Source organism: Urocampus carinirostris, chromosome 1 (assembly GCF_059441175.1).
Source record: "Urocampus carinirostris isolate Australia breed hairy pipefish chromosome 1, RoL_Ucar_1.0, whole genome shotgun sequence".
Taxonomy (NCBI): Eukaryota; Metazoa; Chordata; class Actinopteri; order Syngnathiformes; family Syngnathidae; genus Urocampus; species Urocampus carinirostris.
Window position 1 is genome coordinate 37,848,231 of NC_142349.1, and position 23,159 is coordinate 37,871,389.

General features: G+C 37.0%; 1 protein-coding gene across 2 annotated transcripts in view; it reads left to right on the top strand.

Annotated features, from left to right (window-relative positions):
* The window catches only part of LOC148374564 (5'-AMP-activated protein kinase subunit gamma-1-like), a 52,290-nt gene extending 31,072 nt beyond the window's left edge, over positions 1 to 21,218 (top strand). For both annotated transcript variants that reach the window (XM_088338021.1, XM_088338029.1), the window contains 12 exons: positions 810 to 861; positions 3,242 to 3,348; positions 6,508 to 6,589; positions 7,114 to 7,172; positions 7,263 to 7,308; positions 8,483 to 8,537; positions 8,611 to 8,737; positions 9,811 to 9,976; positions 10,051 to 10,088; positions 10,166 to 10,312; positions 17,141 to 17,234; positions 19,883 to 21,218. In XM_088338021.1, the coding sequence (XP_088194147.1) occupies positions 810 to 861; positions 3,242 to 3,348; positions 6,508 to 6,589; positions 7,114 to 7,172; positions 7,263 to 7,308; positions 8,483 to 8,537; positions 8,611 to 8,737; positions 9,811 to 9,976; positions 10,051 to 10,088; positions 10,166 to 10,312; positions 17,141 to 17,234; positions 19,883 to 19,914 (1,005 nt within the window). In that variant the 3' untranslated portion in view covers positions 19,915 to 21,218. The remainder of the gene's footprint in view (positions 1 to 809; positions 862 to 3,241; positions 3,349 to 6,507; positions 6,590 to 7,113; positions 7,173 to 7,262; positions 7,309 to 8,482; positions 8,538 to 8,610; positions 8,738 to 9,810; positions 9,977 to 10,050; positions 10,089 to 10,165; positions 10,313 to 17,140; positions 17,235 to 19,882) is intronic.
* Positions 21,219 to 23,159: the final 1,941 nt, after the last annotated feature.

Genomic DNA, 23,159 nt, shown 5'->3' on the forward strand with positions numbered 1-23,159 from the left:
TGCTTTGGGAGTGGCGTCCGGCTTTGGTGACATCAAGTAGACACATTTGAAACTGCCATCCATTGCGGCTTATTTTCTCTTGTGCTTCTCTCAGTGTTGTCTTGTGGAATGGAATACATTTTTGTTGGCGGGTCTAATCCGGCCCGCAGGCTGTATATTTGAAACCCATGATTAAGCGTATTTTTTCGTTGGAACTCTCCAAGTCGAAGGTCCGACGTACCAATTTCCCAGGTTAATGGAATGCAGCACCAGCGGGCCCCGCCTTACGTCATACCAAGATGCAGCAAGGCATCCCCGGCTTCGCGATGCTTGGCAACAAGGGCTTCCCTAATATGGCGCGACAGTGAAGGGGCGTGTTCAAACGCGGCTTGAGCTTCTGGCTCTCCTCAACTGACGAGTCCTTTCGCCGCAGCGACTTGCAATCGCCAAAACAGGACGCGGGTCTTACTTGGACGACGACATTTTCATTCACACGCGGCTGTTTTGTATGGAAGCCCCGCCCGAGTCAAGTGCATTAGGACTTTTCCACTGTGACTTGAAGGGGGTGTGTGCTGTGGAAAGAATTGAAGTTGCTGCTGCTGCGGCACAGCGGACAAGTCCTCTCGACGCACGAGTGACTGTGTATGTTTATATTTAGAAAAAAACGGAGCGCTTCGGTCTTAAAAAAACGCCCCTGGCGCCGCACGTCGTCTTCGCCATTCACCGCGGGGGCTTCTGGGAAAAAGTCATGGCGACACTTTTTAGATCAAAGATTTCTTTTTTGAGCGTCACCAGATTTGATACAAACGTCCTGTTTTTTTCTCGTTTAGGTGTACGGTTTATCTGAAGTCATGCTGGAGAAACTTGAGCTTGAGGACGATGGTAAGTTGGACTTGGAGCGACAATAGAGCACTTTCCGTGTTTGTAAACAAATTTGAGGTAGCCAAGATGCGCGCGCATTGTTGGGGCAGTGTCGATATAAACTCATATTGTTGGGATATGATCTAATGAAATGGTGTGTTTAATTGCTGTTAAAATGTCGGAAAAAAATGTTAAAACGTCATATAGTCAGATATAACGAAATTGTGAATATGCTTAATTGCTGTTAAAATTGTTCAAACCTCACATTGTTTATTTGCTGTTAATAGTGTCAATACAATTGTTCAAACCAAAAAAAAAAAAAAAAAAGGCGAAACTCGTCTGTTTACATCGTAGCATCTCAAATGTGTTTTAGTGATTAAAGTTAACAACAACAAAAAACAGTTACTTTGGTCGGCGCCAAACATGGATTGTGGAAACCACTTTGTTGTGCTTTCTCGCCTCATATACAACGCTGTTCATAACGGGTGCATAACAAGTAAAATACCTTTTTATGACTGCCAGTTAAATGGAAGATAATTATTGCTGCGATGACCAGTTCATATATACAGTAGCTTAGTTAGTTCAGTTAAACATTAGAAAAATTGACTTTCCTATGCTTGCACCCAACTTAAATACATTTTTCGTGTTGGTGGAATCAATGTCATTAATAATGAAAATAAATCAAGTATCATTATTAATAACACTATAATAATGTATTATATAATATACTTGGTTAATGTCATTATTATAAAATGTCTACTAACTAGCATCATTGGTAGCAAACGTACAGTCTATAGATGGCCTTCGTAGCAAACACTTCTCCGACACTTATTTTACTTACACTTGGGCATTCAGGTAAATCCAAACGAGATGACCACGATAATTTACCAGATATGAAATGGGGACCAAAATGCTGGCACTCCTAATGACATCCAAGTCCGTTCTTTTAATGGCTTAAGCCACAGGCTCTAACGGTGCTTTTCAAGAGGCCTGGTTCCCCTTGAATGGCAAAAATATGATGTTCCATAAAATTGTAATTTGTGCAACCGTACACACAACGGCTGTTTTTGTACATTGCAACTTTTAGTAACACAATTTCATTCATAAATCTTCGCTCACTCCCTTCAAACTCGTACCGCTGCTCCCGTTATTTTGGGTCTACAATGTGTACAAATGTGCTGATCTGGCGATGTTTGTACTGAGGAGTTTGAGCAGTGTTCTTCTTTTGCATTGCACCTGCCGCTCCGAGTTCCGATAGGCCAAAAGGAAGGTTGAAATTCACACAGGGGAAAAACAGTTTGTTCATTTAGTTTTTATTAGTTTACCAACCAAAAATCACCACTTTTTTTCCTTCCTTTCGGGATTAAAAGGACCTTGTGTATTATTAATGTCCGAATAGTGGAAAAAAACTCAAACCATTAGAAAATACGATCCTGATTTTAGTAATGAGCTAAAATACATCACTATCATATACACATGCTTTTGTGTATATGATGTGTATTTATTTTACATAACATGAGTTGTGTTCGGTCGCACTACATAATACATCTAGTGGTCAAATATTATAAAGTGTCTCTTTAATGACTGCTTACGAATGTAAAATTCACCATTTCAAGAAACGACAAGACCATCCAAACTGAATTTTTGTGATTTATAAATTAAACCGACATCAGACACCCAAAATCTGTGTTTTGATGCATTTAAGAATATGGACTATTTGTCTTGACCAAATAAAACTTAATGTTTTTACACTCAGTAAAATACTTGGGTAAAAATTAAGCCAGAATTTAACCCTATTTAAAATGTTGTTGTAAACAAATTTCATAATTGTTGGGGGTTTAAAAAAAATATGACGCAATTTGGAGGGGTTATTTTGTCTAAAAGGAATGAAAATTAAAAAAAATGGCATGCTCAGTCTTCATATCAACAAAATGACCATTTTTAGAGGTTTTTTTTTATGTTAATAGAATGACCCAAATTTTAATGTTCTTGTTTTGAATGAAACCGCTACATTTCATATATTGCATCAAACAAAGCAACCCAATGTTGGTAGTAGATCAGTCGACACTCAACCCGCATTGGGTTACTTTCGACCCAACAATTATCTTGTTTATGCAAAGAATGGATGTCAATATTCACAGAGAAGCTTATAAAGTGTTCCAAGTGCGGCACCCATTTTTCCCCCTCAACATCATTGTCTCTTTCAGAGATTTAATGATCGGTAGCAGGGCACATTAAAGTGGGAGTGAGAGCACCCATGCTGTAATGGTTCTTCCGACTGTATAATACAACATGTTGTTTCCAAGTGCTCATTTAGTTTTCCCCGGAAAATGTCTCCCTGCTCTCACTTAAGTGTTTTTCTTGTTTTCCTGTTTTTCGTGTACGTGTGTCTTTTTTCCAGCTGCCGAGCCTGAGAATGATATTTACATGCGCTTTATGAAATCACACAAGTGCTACGACATTGTGCCAACCAGCTCCAAGCTGGTAGTTTTTGACACAGCTCTTCAAGTGAGTGCAAATTTATTTTGTTTTGTTCATGATAATGGTGAAGTTCTAGTGCATGCATTTTTACAAGAGGCATACTTGCTCTCACATTTAACATCGTACTCTCACACATACACAACTATACTCTCATACAGACACCGTCTTACCCATGCACAAACACTATAATTATATACAAACACTATATATTTGTAAATATTTTATTCTGCTGGATTTACTACACTCACGGATATAAGAGGACCATGGTTGCACATTATTATTGAACACAACGACTTCGGTGAGCTACTCCGGCTATGTATTTTCCCAGTATCTTGTTTCAGAGTGATATCGATGTTTCTGTGATGGGTCTTTTTTTAAAATTAAACTCAATTCCAAGTGTTTATTGTTATATGCACAGTAAAGTTGTGAGCAAAAAAGAAAATCGAAACTAAGGAATGGTTGGCATTTCTTGAATCCCAAGACTTTAACCTTCCGAATGATATTTGGAACGATGCATTTGAGTGACATCGTACGGACGCCTCATCCGCACGTGTCTACGACACGTATTTGCTTCTTTGCAAGCTGTCGGAATGTTAAGGGGGTAATAAGTTTGACTGAACTATCTGACTGTTTTGTCGACGTTCCCATTGTAGCGCCTTATAATCCGGTGCGCCTTATGTATGGAAAATATAGGACCAAAAACTATTTTTGGGGGGATGCGCCCTATAACCGGGTGCGCCCTATAGTGCGGAAAATACGGTACTATTATACTCTCTCTCACACACACATACACACACTAGTACCCTTTCTCACTCACCATTGAAATGGCTTTTACTATAAGGGCGGTTTACGCATCTAGTGTAATGTTCACCATTACTTTGGGTACGTTTGGTAACCATGGCGATTTTAGGTGTCTTTCTGTTAGTTAGACCAAACTAACTTCCTGATTAATACTGCATAAAATTATTATCCATGTCTGAGATTATTATAGTATGTGTGAAAGAGTAGTGTGTGTATGAGAGTATAAAAGTATGTGTGAGGTATTTGTATAGCCCTTAATCACAAAAAGGACTGCACAGGATTACGATAACACCATCGCCTGATCTTAAACCAACATGCGGTCAAGGAAAAAATCACAACCTCAGCATGAGGAAAAAAGAAACCTTGAGAAGGTGTGTGTGTAAGAGTATAGAAGTGTCTATGACTTACATCTAAAACGGCCTCACAAATGTTCATAGTGTGTAGGCATTATAATAAAACTTTCAGTTGTCATGGTCGTTAAAACATAACAATAACTAAACATTCCATTATGAAAGGAGTTATTGTCATTGTTTTTGTCAATTGATACTCAATTTTGTCTTATTTTAAGTGAGTTATTCTTGCCACAGCCTGGTTAATATTAAATGGGGGCAGAAATAATATATTTGACCTCGCAGCACTTTTTGGCCCTGGGCTGAAATGGAGATGGATGAGACCATCGTAAGCTGTTAAACAGTAAGCCCGCCACGTCTTTGAAGTGTATATCATCAACCACTGAATCCACAGAGACAAGGGTTGCAAACTCTTATCTGAGAGAAGTGGAAACAGTCCCTTCAGATTAAAGAAAATCCAGAAGTTTGGTCTCACCTCCCACAACTTCCTTCGCTTCCAATTTCCTATAGGAAAACTGCCGCTCGATAAAGGAAAACATGAATATAAACATCTATCCTCAAGAACAGCTTTGTAAAAAGTTATGCTGGTTAAGTGATCGGATTCAATGACTATTCCATGTGATCTTAAATGAGCCACACCTGCCTAATGCATGTTTAAAACACTCAAGTACTTTGTTAATTTTACACTTTTAATTCATATGATTGTTCTAATTTACTATGCTAATATTTATTTATTTGTTTATTTATTTTTGGTTAAATGAGTTTCTAAGGGTTTCACAGTAATTTTTGGTCCAATAGATATTAGACTGATAACAGAAAAATATGACTTCAACGTTATTTCTCCAATAGAATAAAATGATACGATTGTATTGTCTTTATTGTCATTGATCTTAACGAGGATAATTAGCGTGAAGGCGCACTATACATTGAACCACCCGACAATATGCATTATAATATTTTCAAGAATTTATGTTTCTTCTCAGAATATTTTAATTTTTGAATGTAATGTAGAGAAACACAACTTGGTCATGTGTTTCTCTCTCTTCCCCACTCTCATACTAAGTATCGGGACATCCCTATTTCAAACATACTGTAGATGGATTTTTAAAACTATCTTTATTTAGGGGTTTTAAAACACTAAAGAACTAGTGGTGTTGGCCCTTTAATATTAATGACTATTTTAAATGTGAGTTCATAATTGTATACAAGAGTATTATGTACATGATCTTTTCATTTTTGATTACATTTTATTGTATCCTCTTTTAAATTTATTTTATTAACACTGTACAGGGGGGTTGCAAAGAAAATTTCACTAGCGTTTTATGTCAATGACAAAAAAGACTCTCTTGAATCTTGTTTGTCTGGAAGTCTTGTCAACAAGTCTGGAACTAAAATGGTATCTGAATTGACTTCAAGGATGAGTTGCTGTTTACATTTAAGTGTTTGGCTTGCAGACTCTACTTCAAATAAACACTTCTGATTACAAATAAGCAGCTCACCGACAGGATTATTTGCCTCTAGTTGGAGGAAATGCCTTGCAAACTAAATGCTGCATCTTGATTGAGGGTCTGAATCTCAGGGCGCCGGGATGCTGAAAATATAATCACACAATCAGAACGTTTTCACCGCCCTTTGCATTGAGCACAGGACCTGAAGTTTAAACGTAAACAGATAACTGCCGCTTCCCAACGAACGTCAGTTCATCAACCGTTGAGTAAAACGGACGTTGAAGGGTTGAAAGACTTTGAATTACATGTTTTCACTTAGCTCTGCACATTATTTTCTTCATTTACTCCATTTTAATGCCAGCGCTCATTCCTCTCCGTACTTCTCTGTTCCTTGTTGCGGTGATGTTGGCTGCATTACCACATGACATTAATGTCTGTCAGATAATTTTAGTCACTATCAAAGGTTAAGTTAATTTTAAAGTGGTGGATCTGTCCGTTTTAAAATGTAGAGCCTTAACACTTTATCTTGTTTCTTGACAGTGTGTTTAAGGAAATCTAATTTTGTCATTCAAAATTATGTTTGACAGGTTAAGAAAGCCTTTTTTGCCTTGGTCGCCAATGGCGTACGTGCTGCTCCATTGTGGGACACAGAGAAGCAGAGCTTTGTAGGTAAGACTCTTAAATCATGTGGACTGAACCTTTATTTACATTATTTCGATGATATAAATGCTTTGAGTTTGAGTCTTTCATTCCAGTCGTCAGTGTCTGCATTCTTAGGTTTTCAATGTTTTAGACTGTGTCTCGCTCACTTGTGATGTCATAGTCATCATGTCACCGTGTCTGAGTGCGCTGCTGGTGAACGAGCACAAGAGAAACTTTGTATTATGCTGCCGGTCATGGCTGATGGAGCGTGGTTTTATTTACTTCATTAAAACTGCCACAAATGATTAAGAGGTTTCGACTGGCAGTCGTGCTGGTTGAATACACAACCAAAGAAAGAAACGTCATTGCTGCAAATGAATTAGCTTTGTCAGTTCTTCATTTTTCTTGGAGTTAAGTGCTTGTGCTAAATAATAAACTGAAGATCTGCGCTGACATAAGAAAGAAAAAGTATGGTGTGCTGCTCTGACATGCCCATTAAAAGTTGTTAACTCCCTGGCGAGCGTAAGTTGACGAGTGTTTTCTCATCACAGGCATGCTGACAATCACTGACTTCATTATCATCCTTCATCGATACTACAAGTCACCGATGGTAGGCCCGTTGAACAGCTACGGGTTGCTTTTCGTACACTTCAAACGCTCCTTTGTGTTGGCCTGACTTTGGGCTCCCTCTTTGTGCCAGGTGCAAATATATGAGTTGGAAGAACATAAGCTTGAAACATGGAGAGGTGAGCGTCACACAATCTCATGCAGAATGTTATGAAATCTAAAGCGGTCTGGCGTAGTTTTGTGAATAAAATATGCCACAAGGAATCCCTGTTGTTCCAAAGATGAGTTAAAACTCGACTTACTTTTGCCATGGCAAACTTATCGCAGAGGTAAATATTTTTAAAAATCCATCATTTTCGTATGGTTATTTATTAAATGTTTTGCTATTTAACTGGCTTGATTTTTTTTTTCCTACTCACACGTATGCTTGTGTACACATGGGTTAGGTTTTTTGTATAAATGTTTTCTAAAAAATATCAATAAAATCAACCAAATTGAGAAAAAACTACCAATTTGATCAATTATTCTGAAATTAAATGAGTAGAATTTTTTTTCTGCTCTATTTGTCTATCAACTCCTATAACTAAATAATACCATTTGTAACTGCAGCTACAACGAAAATGTCTTTTAGAAAAACCTGAAAAAAAGAATCATCCCTTGCCACCTTATACAGTCGATTGAAAATATTTTCCCCTTTTTTCGTTTTCCTTTCTGATCCCTGGTTAGCACATTTTCTTAAGTGTTTTAACAACTTGATAGCAAAATTAATCTTTATCCTATTTCTTCAGTTTATTGAATAGCTTTTAAGGTCATTAAATAAAATTTGGTGTAATAAAGCCCTTAAACTAAAAAGTATATGAAATAATACAATGCCCAAAGGCATTAATGTTTAAACACAAATTATATTAAAACTATGTTGTTAGTAATAGATTGTACGACAACTTTATCAAAAGTGTTTAACAGAATTTAGCAATAATAAAATGTCAATTTTTTTTTTACATTTGCTGATACCTACAGAAACACTTGCGCCATTTAAACTTACTTTTGAAATACATTACACAAAAAATCTGTACTTGGTTAAATGTAAGAAAATTAAGTATTACATTAAAATGTGTTGAACCTAAAAATATAATTGACTTTTGCTTCACAAATAAATTGTATCTGATAAAAAAATGTGAACAAAACAGTCACACTCGGGCAATAATTGCCTCACTTATTTCTGACTTCAACAAAGCTTTGCTTTTTTGTGTCTACATACTAGAACGACTTCTCAAAGTTCAGCAGAACGGGGGACCTAAATCGTAAACAATGCAGTATTGATTCTCTTCTGACAGTGTTTATTTTTCTCCTCAGAGGTTTACCTTCAAGCAACATTCAAACCTCTTGTCAACATATCGCCGGATGCAAGGTAAGCCATCTTCTCCTCCCCTGTTTTTTTTCATCTGGGCTTTGTCTCCATCATCTTGATTGTTTTGCCGCAGCCTTTTCGACGCTGTGTACACGCTTATCAAGAACAAAATTCACCGCCTGCCTGTTATTGACCCCATCACCGGGAACGCACTTTATATTCTTACGCACAAGCGGATCCTAAAGTTCCTCCAACTCTTTGTGAGTTCAACACATTTATCAATACATTTTTTTTCTATTCTTAAAGCATGTTTATGTTTTGATTCATGTTCACCTCAGTTATAGAGAAAATGCACTTTAGTTCATCACAAAGATTGAATTTAAAATTCTTCCGCATCATATCATCAAAGCATGCCTTGATGTAAGAGTGTCAAACAGAAAAACTGGCTTTAAATGATTTATAGTCTAGTAAACCTAATTTAACCCACAGTAAAGCTAACAAATATATTCCAATACGATAAGCTAAATAAAGCAATCTTTTTTATGGTACTATCGGTAATCATTTAAAGAAGGGTGCATCGTTTGTGCATTGCAAGTGAAATATTTTATCTCTGAAATATATACTGACTGAGTTCAAAGAGCCTTTATACAATGTACATATTTTTCTGTTGTCCCTACCTATTTTCACCTTAGCTTATAGCCTTAACCTATATTTTATATTTTTGCAAAAGTGGGCCAAATCCACTCCAGGGAAAAGGTTATGGCAACTTTCTATTATTCGCTAAACTACAATAAAATAAAGTGCAAGGAGTAGTCATACAATGGCAACAAAAGCACGTTTCCTGGTGTATGATACAAGAAAGACTCTAGATCATCTCAGGGGACCTGTATTTGCCCCATGCACCTTCATTTTGATATATTTGCCTTAATGAAAAAAAACTTGAACTTAATATTTTCAAGATATGCAGGGCCAAAAGTCTCATAATTAAAAATGAGACTGAAAGTTTAGAAAAAAAACGATATTGAATAATGTATAAATTAAATCCAAATAAACGGAAATAAAAGCAAGATATACATTCATAAAAATATTCCAATGATATTTCCTGTTGCCTTTATATATGTAGCATGGTAAAATGTATTATTTGAGAGCAATGTGTTTGGTCCTTAATACCAAGAACATGTTTGAAATAAACTCTTGTGTTTTCTTCACGTGTTAAATTCCAAATCCCAACCCTTTTGTCCTGTTGCCTCAGTGTTTCCCATAGTTCACTTCCATTCATCTGCCACCCCGTGGTGGCCTTCGTCTGCCTTTTTCTGTCTGACATTATGTCCAGATGTGCGAGATGCCAAAGCCGGCTTTCATGAAGCAGACCTTGGGGGAGTTGGGCATCGGCACGTACCAGGACATTGCCTTCATCCACCCCAACACCCCCATCATCAAAGCCCTCAACATCTTTGTAGAGAGAAGAGTATCTGCTTTGCCCGTTGTCGATGAGTCAGGTCAATAGAATATTCTCGCAGCCTCACAAAAAAGTGTTGCAACACTCACTTTGGCCCCTCACCCTCCCTTTTAGGCAAAGTCGTGGACATCTACTCCAAGTTTGACGTAATCGTAAGTGGAAAGAAGCGTGGGGCAAGAAGAGTCTGAACCACAGATTGGACCATTCACAAGAGCTCGTTTGTGTGCAGAACCTGGCGGCTGAGAAGACTTATAACAACCTGGACATCACGGTTACCCAGGCCCTCAAGCATCGCTCGCAATACTTCGAAGGCGTCATGAAGTGCTATAAAATGGAAACAATGGAGACCATTGTGGACAGAATCGTTAAAGCAGAAGTGAGTTATTTTCACTAGGCTTTTTTTTTCTCTATTATGCCGATAAATATGGATGTTGAGATTTCCCGAGGTTCTCCACTCAACCTGTTTTTTTTTTCCTTTGGGTGCTCTTGCCATGTGGTTGACTGACGGTTGAACATTTGTTTCTGGTGTTTTTTACACTCTCAATCCAAATTTACTAGCATAAACTGCAACACAAAACTGCAACACAAATGCAAAGTATGGTTTAAAAACGACCATTGTATTTGCCTGTAAATCCACTATCTTACTGCTTGGACATAATGGGAAGTACAATAGCTAAGGTGGGTAAAGGGCAATACATTTAAGTCAAGTAATATTTATTTGTGTAGCACTTAATAGATAAAGGTTTTAAAGGGCTGCCTAGACCATCCTTGCAGACCAATAATTGATTTAGCACACACCTCACTCCCTAATATATCCATCCATCCATTATCTGCGCTGCTTATCCTCACTAGATCCCAGCTGTTTTCGGTAATGGGCACGGGAGACCCGCAACTAATTTTTAGCTAGTCACTAGGCACACTAAGACTTACAACCATTAACACGCTCATTGGACCGGTCAATTGACCTGCCATGCATGCTTTTAGAATGTGAGAGGAAACTGGAGTGCCTGGAGGAAACCTATGCAGGCACAGGGAGAACATGCAAACCCCGCACAGAGAGGCTGCATTAGCTGAAATTGAACCCTGGACCTCTGCATCATGAATGAATGAATGAATGAATGAATGAATGAATGAATGAATGAATGAATGAAAACTTTATTTCGAACATAAAAATAAAAACAGGACAAAAACAATGAATCAACAACGAAATAATGTCACACATGTTCGAAAAGGGGTAGTCAGAAGCAGATGCTTATTTTTCCTACCCCTTTATCTTCCCTATAAAACACATTTTATATATAGCTCCTCTTATGTCCAATACAACAAAATCTCATGGATATACTTATTAAATAGGTCAGATATCAATAATTATAATAGTTACAATAATCACATACTTTATACACTAATCTTCGCAATACCCATCCCTCAACGTCATAATGCGCATAATGTCACTGCGGCACCAGTGATAATATCAATAAAAATAAACACAATACTTATAACAGTTCTGATGTGATAATAGAACAATAACAACAAGTTAGCCATAGTTTGAAGTGCAGTATTTCCAGTCTCCCTCATATCCCATTTTCTTCATCTCTGTATTTCGCCAGTAATGCTTTTTTATATTTAAATTTGAACACATGTATATTTGGACATTGTTTGATTTCATTTTGCAAATTATTCCAAAGTCTGACTCCACACACAGACACACACATACTTCTCCTGGTGGTTCTCACCTTTGGGATTTTGAATTCACCACAGCCCCTCAAGTTATAATTTCCCTCTTTCCGAGTGAATAATCTTTGTATGTTTTCTGGCACTATGTTTTTGTTGACCTTAAATAACAGTTGTGAAGTGAAAAATTTTATTAAATCATCCAATTTCAATAAATTGGACTGCATGAATAAAATATTGGTATGATCCCGATATCCTACCCTGTGTATGGTTCTTATTGCACGTTTTTGAAGGATAAAAAGGGGCTGTAGTGAACTTTTGTAATTATTGCCCCAGACTTCTGCACCATAGGTTAAATATGGCAGAACTAGAGAACAATATAATAAATACAATGCATTATAATGTAAAAGAACTTTGGTTTTATTAATTATTGAAATGCTTTTAGATACCTTTGTTTGTATGTGTCTGATGTGTGTTTTCCAACTTAATTTATTGTCTATTATGACCCCTAAAAACTTAATTTCTGATACAATGTCTATCGTGACACCATCCATTTTTACTTCTAAATCTTGATTTGCCTTACGATTACCAAAGAATATTACTTTGGTTTTATTTAAATTTAAAGATAATTTATTTATATCCATCCATACTTTTAGGTTAATTAGTTCACGATTAATACAGGTTACCAAATCCATATAGTTATCATTTGAATAGAAAATGTTAGTGTCGTCTGCAAATACTACTATTTTCAATAGTTTTGAAACATTAAAAATATCGTTAATATATAAATTAAATAGCTTTGGTCCCAGGATAGAACCCTGTGGTACTCCACAACAGATGTCCAAATATTCAGATGAAAACTCTTCCATTTTTACATATTGCTTCCTCCCCGTCAAATAACTTTGAATCCATTTCAAAGCCACTCCCCTGATGCCATATCTTTCCAGTTTTTTTAATAGTATATTATGATTAATGGTATCAAATGCTTTTTTTAAGTCAATAAATACCCCGACTGCGTATCTCTTCTTTTCTATACTGTGGGTGATTTCTTCTACTGCATCAATAATTGCCATTGTTGCTGATCTGTTTGCTCTAAAACCATATTGACTTTCATTAATCAATTTATGTTTATCTACAAATTGTTCTAGTCTATTATTGTAAAGTCTCTCTAATATTTTAGAGAACTGAGGAAGCAGAGATACCGGTCTATAGTTTGTAAAAATGTGCTTATTCCCATTTTTGTATATTGGTATAACTTTTGCTATTTTCATTTGATTTGGAAATGTGCCTGTTAGAAATGATAGATTACAGATGTAGGTCAATGGTTTCACAATGCTGTTTATAATTTGCTTAATTAGTACCATATCGATGTCAAAACAATCCATAGACGTTTTGTTTTTACAGTTGTTAACCACGTCTAAGATTTCTGATTCCGTAACCCCGGATAAAAACATGGTCTTGGAGTTCATTTTTATCAGTGACTCAAATTGTTTACCACTGCACTCTGGGATATTTGCAGCGAGCTCTGGTCCAACATTTACAAAATAACTATTAAAATTCTCCACAACTTGATTTAAATTATAATTTTCACTGTTCTTATAAATAAAATAGTTTGGATATGCATTGCTTACATTCTTTCCTTTTATTATACTATTTAATATATCCCAAATACCTTTGATATTACTTTTGTTATGATGTAATAAATTGGTATAGTATAATTTCTTGCTTGCTCTTAATATTCCTGTCAATTTGTTTTTATACGTTTTATACCGGGTTTCGGCTTCCTTAGTTCTTAGTTTAATAAATTTTCTATATAAGTAGTTTTTTTTCTTACAAGCATTATGTAAACCCTTAGTTATCCATGGATGGTTTACAGATTTATTCTTAATATTAATTTGTCTCATTGGGCAATTTTTGTTGTACTTGTTGGTGAATATTTCCAAAAATATGTCAAACGCACAATCCACATCATCTGTACCATATATATCATTCCAGTTTTGTTTAACTAAGTCATCATACAGTGATGTAATAGTCGCTTCAGTTCTAACTCGTTTGTAAACATAATCCTTAATTGATTCTTGTCTAGTAACCTTTTCATCATACACTGTAAATACTGGTAGGTGATCAGAAATATCACAAACCATTAACCCGCTGACGTTTGTAAATTCCATATTATTTGTAAATATATTGTCAATGAGTGTTGCACTGTGTGAAGTGAATCTACTAGGCCTTAATATAGTTGGGTACAAACTCATACTGTACATCATATTAATATAGTCATCAATGTTTTTATGTTTGTTTGGATTCATTAGATCGATGTTGAAATCTCCACAAATGAATAGTGTTTTGGCGCTTATTGTTGAATATGTTTTTTCAGCCCAGTTTGTGAAGGTTTCCAGATTTGAGCCCGGTGTTCTATACACACAACTGACTATAATATTTTTCCTTTTTTCATTTATAATTTCTATTGTAATACATTCAAGTAAATCGTCAATGACAAATGACATGTTTTGTAATATTTTCGATTTTAATCTTTTGTGCACATATATAGCTACTCCACCTCCTATTTTGTTTGTTCTATTTACATAGTTCAGATTATAGTTGTTTAATTCAAAATTTACACCCCTTCCCTCACTGAACCACGTTTCAGAAACTGCAATAACACTAAACGGGTTCTCAAATTGTTGTAAGTATTCAGTGATGTCATCAAAATTTGTGTACATACTTCTACTGTTAAAGTGTATTATTGAGAATTTGTCTTCAGATTTAACAAAGGTATTGTATTCATTTCCAGTATAATATTTGCAATTGTCTGAGCTAGCTGATATGAATTTGTGGTCAGGATCGAAGTCATCTAATCTTGAATTATTGGAGTCAGTGTGATTAACAATGCTCAGTTCCGGTAAATCATGGCCTAATATATTATGATGGATTTTTTTATTGTGATCTGTAATAAAGGTGTCCATATTGTCAGTCCAGGATGCCATTGTTACTCTTCAGGCAAATCTGTCCAGCTCCTGCAATTCTCGAACCCATAATATTTTTGCTTGTTCCGGGGTGCCGTTTAACTTTATGTATACTCTGCAGTTTGAAGTCCATGTTCCTTGTATTTTGTTCGTTTTCCTCAAAAATCGAGCCTGTCTTGCAATGTCAGAGTTTTTTTTGCTTAAGTGTTCATTTAAATAAACATTAGTCCCTTTTAGTTTTTTTCCTTGCTTAAGGATTTCATGTTTCCGTTTTCTGTTAACAAACCTTACGATGGTCGCTTTGGGTCGGTTGTCACCTCTTGTTAATTGGTGGCATGCTTCTATGTCCTCAGCATTGATGGATATGCCTTTTTTACTCATAAAAGCAATGACCTGTTGCTCAGCAGAATCCTCATCAGCATCTGTTCCAATATTTGTATTTGCCACAGCCTTGGCATAGGTCCGAGGTTTGATGTCCAGACCGGTGATAATGATGTCATTTATCCTGGTATACTGTTCCAGATCTGCTACGCGCCCTTCTAGTGCAATAATCCTCTTTTCTTTCTCAATGTTTTCGTTTTTAAGGTCTTTGATTTCAGCCATTAAACTCAAAATTGTGTCTTGTTGTCTGGTGACGATATCCATTTTATCCATTAAAAAGCCGAGTGACTTTTTAATTTCCTCGAGTTCCTTATCTCTGCTCGGCATCTTGAAGACTTCACGTTACTCTTACGGCACCGTCCGCTGATCGCATCACCCGATCGCCCGCTGAGTCTCAAGTTGTTATTTTCGCCGGACTTAGTTTCCCCGACTGTTGGTCGCTATACAAGTAGCGCCGCCATGTTAGCCAGCGTCAACAATGGCCGATGTCGGAAAGCAGGCGGATCGGCCTCCTCTGTCTATCCGCCGAATCAACGTCAACGTCGACTCCGTGCTTTAGGTTCTTTTCAAAAACCCACAGACGCCAAAATCGTGTCATTCAAGTGGCCATAGCAGATTAGCTTCACTCATTAGCTTCACTCGCGGTGCGGTGCGTTCACGTGTCAGCTGGACCTGAAGCATGATCATGGGGATCCCCTCTTACATTTTAAAATAATTAATTTGGTGCATGTTTCATTATTGGTAGACTTAATGACCTTTCCAATCTCGTATTTTCCAGACTATAAAGCACCCTTTTTTTATAGGTTAGGTGTCTTTGTGATATACACTTTGGAGTGACTTCTACATGGAAAATCATAAATTCTCAGACACAAAAAAAGCATATTTTTCCATGCTTAGCCATATCTTCTGCGCTGAACACTAGCTACATGTTGAGTTTGAATACTGGCTTTGTTAGTATTCTGCTCAGAAAGAGAACATTTTGGTACTCTCAAATTCTTTCTAAAGGAATTTTACACGAAAAAAGGGCTAAAGTGAGCCCCAGAAATTGCCTTATTTGAACCCTAACCCTTACACCACACACTTTTTTTCTGCAAGGTTGATACAAGTGCTTGAAATCCTAGGGAAAGCTTGAATTTTTTGTTAATGCTTGAATTTTGGGTGAAGTGCTTGCAAATGTTTGCAATTGTTAAAAATGACACTGACACTGTTCTCTGGAACACTGCTCTCAGAAATCGCTTTACCATTGTATTTCTTCTTGCTTCGTGATTAACGGCAGCCCCCCTTTATTTTGTATGGCGTTGTCATGTGAAACATCTTGCCCAAGAGGAAATGTGCCTCAGACCAAAATGCCAGGAGGCTGCAGTTTTTATAATTTAATAATGATAATACACTGTATTTTGAAGCGCCTTTCAGGACATATGAGTAGGACACAACAATAAACGAAGACTAAAACGAGACAAAACAAGTAAGTAATGAATAGCCAATAAAAACACATTATACTTAAAAGGGGCGGTGTGTGAGGCATATGGTCATGAATAGGCAAGTCTGAAGAGGTGAGTTTTGAGTCCGGATTTGAAGGTGGATAGGGTCACAGAATTTCGGAGGTCAGGCGGCAATGAGTTCCAGAGCTCGGGGGCAGAGCGTCTGAAAGCCCTTCTCCCCATGGAGCTGAGGCGGGCAAGGGGTACAGTGAGTTGGCGGGAGGAAGATGATATGTGGGTGCGGGTTGGCGCAATAAACGATGGCTAAAAAAACCCCTCACAACAGCTAAAACATATATACTTTTCACATTGGGACAGTCAACTCTCTCCACTCATATGAAAGGCAGCCCTCACTGACCTCAAACATTAGGGCCATATGGATTGATTCACCCCAGATTTCTTCGTGGAGAAATAAGAAAATTGGCTTTGAAAGTACTGAAAAAGTGCTTGACTTTGGCCAAGAAAAAGGTGTACAAACCCTACCCCTAGTGCATATGAGTCTTCGACCGCCATATTTCGAATGTCAATCAGAATAATTATACAGTAAACTTGTACCCATCCAACATGGGCACCCCTATTTGGGTTGTTTGGATGGTGTTCACTATAATGTGCTTGTAGAGTAAATGGGAAAGGATTTCTCACTGTATAGCTGATGCTCTCATTAAACCACTAAAGTTTGTCCCACGTCTTCATCACCCATTTCAGGTCCATCGGTTGGTGGTGGTGGACGAGCGTTCCAGCATTGAGGGCATTGTCTCCCTGTCGGACATCCTCCAGGCCCTGGTGCTCAGTCCTGCAGGTATCGATGCTCAGCATAGTTAACCGCAACTCCTCTCAGTGTTGGACACGACACAACACCCCACCCATTCCCCTACCAACTCCCTTCATTCCTGCCCCGCCCACACACTCGGTCCCAGGTAGGTAGCGTCTATGCCGCATCTTGAGCTGGCTGTGTGGAGGCATGCTGCAGAAAAATTGGCTGTGTGCACAAGGTTCAAGTGTTTGGGTGTTGGCATGGTGCTTAAGACACTTATTTTTTTTCGTGGCTGTATAAGGGTGCCTCTAAAGTAATAGCAAATTGAGTTTTTAGTTTAACAAAAAGTTTTGACGGGCTTTGGTTGAGTAGACCAGAGCAGAAAGATCCATTGCTGCTTGTTTAACCCAGAAGCTCCAGACTGACATGTTCACATAGAAGAAACTGACGCAAGTTCGTAGACATGCACTCTGCTTGGCTCTCCTTTACGCTGTGGCTTACAAGAATGCGGCTTCAGAATTATGAAGTTTTGTGAAATGCAAATTAAGAATGAATCTAGTCTTCTGCAGAAGTTAATCTTATGCTGATGACCAAAATACAATTAGTCGGACAGTATAAACCTTGTTATAGAACATATTTCAAACGTAAGCTGCTGAGTATGAAGTCTCACCTATGTGTGCAAGGCAAGAGGAAAACGGTGTCAGTTCGACCCATGGCTGCTTCACCAAGACAGGCCACCATGGGCCATCGCCACAAGACCCTTCCTGCCTGAGGAAAAATCCATTCTCCCCAAACTTGAATATCCTAATTTTCTCATTTTTGTTTTTTTAAATTATCACCTAGGGAACTTGTTTGGAAGATGATTGGAATGATGTTAGTAAAGCTGAATAATTATATTAAAGCCTCAAAATCTGTGGCATAAAAGGCTAGAAATGTTTGCTTTAGACGGCAGCAGGTTACTTTGTTTGTTTGGGTTTGAACTGTCTTTCAAGGCACCACTACTTGAGCTTAAATGACACACCTTGTGCAGAATCTGTTTCTTGAGGCTCAAACATGTTGGGGTTATAGAACAAAAACTCCATGATATGTCTTTCGACAAGAATATACTAAAATACACATCTCAAAGTATTGGGTCAAACATTATGCAAATTCGGTCCAAAATTGATTTATATAATACTTAAATTCATATAATACTTGAATTAATTTGGGTGAATGACCTGTTAGAATGTCTGCCTCACAGTTCAGAGGTCCCTGGTTCAATTACAACTCCTGTGCCTAATGTGTTTTCTCCAGGCTCTCCGGTTTACTTCTACATTTTAAAAACATGCATGGCCGGTTGATTGGTGACTCCAAATTGTATAGATTGTATAGACTCCCTAGGTATAGATGCGTGGGTAAATGTCTATATGTGTCCTGTGGTTAACTGTCAATCAGTCCAGGGTATGCTCTGTCCACTGCCCAATGTTAGCTTGGATTGGCTCAAGAGTCAGAATAAGAGGTTCAGAAATATGAACAAATGAAATCGTTTGAATCAACATTTTTAGCTGATTTTGATAAAACGCATTTTCATGTAATATAAGGTAATATAAGGGGATGGTGTCATAATAGTCTGTAGTTTGCAATAGTCTTTGATCTGTGCAGCCCTTTGAAACTCTTTGTGATTAAGGGCTATACAATAAACATGACTTGACTTGTAATGGTAGTCAATATGACGATATATTATTTTTTTACGGACTTCAATGAGATTCAGAGGTCCATACGTAGGCACATTGGATTGCTAAATCAATGGCTCTGCCAGTTTTGTGTTTTGTTAAATAACATGGCTCTCACAATGATTATTGGACAATGTGGAGCCACATAATAACAGAACATTGTGAAAATCTTGATAAAACACATAAAGGAAAGGCACCCATAAATGTATATTCTTATTAACAATGTGACTGAAATGTTAACTTACTTTTAGGTTATAGGTACGATTTTTGAAGGTCTTGGGAAAAAAAAGGGAAAAGAAAGATTCCCATTGTGAGGTCCTCTGTAAAACAGCCCAGGAAACTGGTACCAATTAACCCAAGTTGTGGATTAGTTCACTCTTGACCTAAACGTGGTGAACTTTGACCCAAGTTTAAAGAGTTATCTGTAACAAAGATAATAAATATATACAAGGTAATCCCTTGTTTTTGAAGTGGGTTGCGTTCCCAAAAATTACGCAAAATATATATAAAAAGTATAGGGGGCTTGTTACGTAGCCTGCAACCTGGCTTTTTCTTTCTTTCCCGAAAAGATCTCGGTCTCTTCCCGGACCTAATAACAATCCACAGAGGTCTCTGTGTAGATCAGCATTTTTGTACTCTTCTGAATTTCCCCAGTATCTGATTTAATTAAGGAATTTATTTTCTATGTTTTGCATTTTATTTTGTTGAACCTGCCCCCATGATAGCATTTGCTTTGTGCTGTCTGTTACAAAACACAACGTACAATAAAAATCTGCGACGTATCGAAACCACGGAAAGTAAACCGCGATACAGCGAGGAGGTACTGGATATATTTTGTATGACCTTAAGGACATCATATACAATGTTGAAAAGCAAATAAACTCATGTTCTTAATATATTCGAACATTTTTTGGTTGGTGATCTTGACTTAATGAGCTCCAGTGTGTTCCTCTAATGCTTTGTTTCTGTTATTTTCCTCAGACAGATGCAAGGAGGAGAACCTGACTGACTGAAGTGCAGCATCAGTACAGAGCAGTCGTGGTGTGAGCAATGAAAATGTTCAAAAAAGCAAGCAGATGTTGCGTAGAAACCAAAGACGAGTGAGAGCACTGAAGATTGCACTTGTTGAACAAACTGTAGGTTGACAGCTCGAATCAGAACAGTACATCTACATACAATACTCCGTGTACATAAATGGATATGAATACTGAAATAAAACAAAAACACTATTGTGGTCACCTTGCAAAGACCAGATCAAACGGGTTTGAAATTGTTGAGTGGTGTGAATCGTCTGCATTTTGTCCCACGTTCAAAAAAGAAACACACGTTCTGTCTAACTTTAGAGTCACTCAAGAAATGTATTCGAGACTTGATTTTCCTTCCCAGTGAATTTTCATTTCCGGAATATTGAAAACAAATGACAATATAAATACAGTCAGTGTTACTTTTTGCAACATGTCCTGTATCTTCAATTAGGACTTCTTTTAGTTTTACATTTTGATAAAAAGAAAATAAGGTCTTCAATTTGAAAATAGTAGTTCCATGTTTCTACAAGTTGTCAAAGATTTCTACAGTGCACCATTTTGAGTGGACAGGTGGTCATTTATTTCGAAGCAAATCAAAGAATATGAAATTGTGGAATAACCAAAGTTGTGATCGTCATCCGACAAGACACCTTTCATTTGTGTAAACTCATCTTGAATAGTACACAGTTTACAGCATGCATCTCTGTATTTCACTCATTTGACAGCCAACAAACTTGGGTAGGTGCTGCTGTTTAGATTAGCTGCAAACTTGAAAGGGCTAAGTAGTGACTAATTCAACAAAATAGCATTTATTCCAAACGTAAACCACTTTGTTCTTTGGGGGACAAGGGAACATTCTATGTGACGGATGTCTTTATATATGTTGAGTGAACACTTAGTTTATTTGAAGCAACAACCGCTATTTGAGAAAGTACGACACATTTTTTTTCATTGAACATTGACTCGTGTGTTATTTTTTTAATGTATTTCTTTTATTATTTTTTCTTTCAAAAAGTCCATGCCAACAAAGTAAAGATGTCCACAGCCGGACAAGAAAATCGTCTCTACGATGAACTGTAAATAGGATTGCTTTTGTGTAGCAGGAGGCTTTATTTTTTTATGAGTGCGTCGAATTGCATTTTCTGGGGTTATTTCGGATGTAAATATGCTGCTGAATCCACATGTAATGTATATGTGCATGCAAGAAAAATGACACTTGCAGCAGTATGACTGTTCTTGTTTTTTCTCCCAGTATTGTTCTGCCTGCGGAGAAATAAAAGACACTGAATGTACATTACAAGTAGTTATTTGTTTTATTTTGTCCATAAAGAGTTGTGCAAACTTAGTTTATTCTAAAGTATATCTAGGCAGCAGATAATGGGTAATTTATTGCAGTGATTTGTAGTTAGATTTGTGTTTGGTGAGGCACAGACTGATTTTAAAATAAATGAACTTGCATAATTTGATTTGCAGAGCAAGAAAGCAATATATAAGCTGTATCATAAAAGAAAAACAATGTATTGTCTTATGAATGAAGTCTATGTGCTTCTCCTTTTGAATAAGCATTGATCGACAGACATTCATCCATTAGGAAAAAAAAAACACTTGATGGCTCGATTAGCTGTTAGCTTGCTAACACTGTCAATATGAGACAAAAGAACAGTGAGCCTCATTCTGTCTCTGCTCAACACATTAATATGTTACACTTACTGTATTAATATTGTGTGAACAGTGATTTTGAATAAGAAAATACTAAGACTGGAGGTAAATGAGAAACAACCTTAACATTGAATGAGTATAACCATTTAATATATTTTATTGTATTTACCATGTCTCACTCCCCTACCTGCACCTCACTGGAGAAGAGTTACTTTAGTATGGAAACAAGTATTGATTCCAAAATATCAATTCATATAAAATTATAAATATTTCCCCCTTTTAGAGCTGTCCATGTTATTTCCTTGAAGGTGTCCATACAGAAAAAAATGAAGACCTTGATATTTGCTGAACCTTAGATTTGTGTTTTTCAGACTAGTGTGCCGAGAGACCTTGTCCAGCGTGCTGGTGGAATTGGCCCAATTTTATCTTTCCAAAAAATCAGGCCATTATTCAGTTTTTTTTTTTGTTTTTTTTTTCAGACGAATTGTAAGTCATCTATATCAGTAGGTGGCAGTAGATTTTTCAAGCTTTTTATATACTAATTATCTGCTCATGAGGTAGCACAGTACATTTAATAACTTAATTTGTTTAACAAAGCGGTTTAAGATTGCACTGTAAAAAAAATAGATAAAGCACACCATTCTTTTTAAGTATCATTTTCTTCTTTTTATATGCTAATTACCTACTTATGAGGTACTGCAGTGAAATATTTGACACAACTTCATTTTCAAACATTTTCGACAGACCGTGTGCCTCTGAACTTTTTCATAAATTAAATTGTACCTTGGTTCAAAAGGGTTTGAAAAACACTGCTTTAGACAAATAATTTTTGTTGTTGTGGTTTCATTTTTATTGTTTAACATTTGGGGTTTCAGAGTGGCCCAAAGACCTGCATTTCACCATAATAGATCCACTTCTGCCCATAATATGAGTTATTTCAATTATATTTAGCGCCAGCGAGTGCTCACAAAAATTCGTATTTTAATGTTTTTCCTAAATTAAGAAAAAACAAGAATACTGTGACATCTAGTGGTGAATTATACTACGTCTTATTACGGATTTTGGAGGTAGGTTAAGAAATCTGACAACAGAATGCATAAGACTTGCTCCAAAAATTTAAATATTTGATTTAAAAATATATATGTATTTATTTATTTTAACTTTGTTCACGGTAAACGCAACATTGAACCGCCTGGGTTGGTGAGGCACCACTTCCTGTGGTGGGTAGGGGGCTGCTTCCCACATGACACGCTACTTGTTTTTATGGATACCAGTAGCAGGAAAAGCCTACAGGTCTGACTCGGACACAGCACTTTCATCTTCTGGTCGCTTTTGCCTTTTTGGTCTAAACTTTAGACCGGTGGGGAAGAAGGGGGCGATAGGGGGGCGGAAGTTCGAACGTTTGTCTGACGATTTGTACTCAACGCGTGCAGCAGGACGAGTCAACGGAAAACGCATCAGGTTTCGGTAGCATAGACGGCAAAAGCTCAGGTTTGTAATTTTAAAGTTTATATTGTTCAGTTTTATGTTGTAATAAAAACGGCATTCTGGCAGTCAACCTCGTCTTGAGTTAA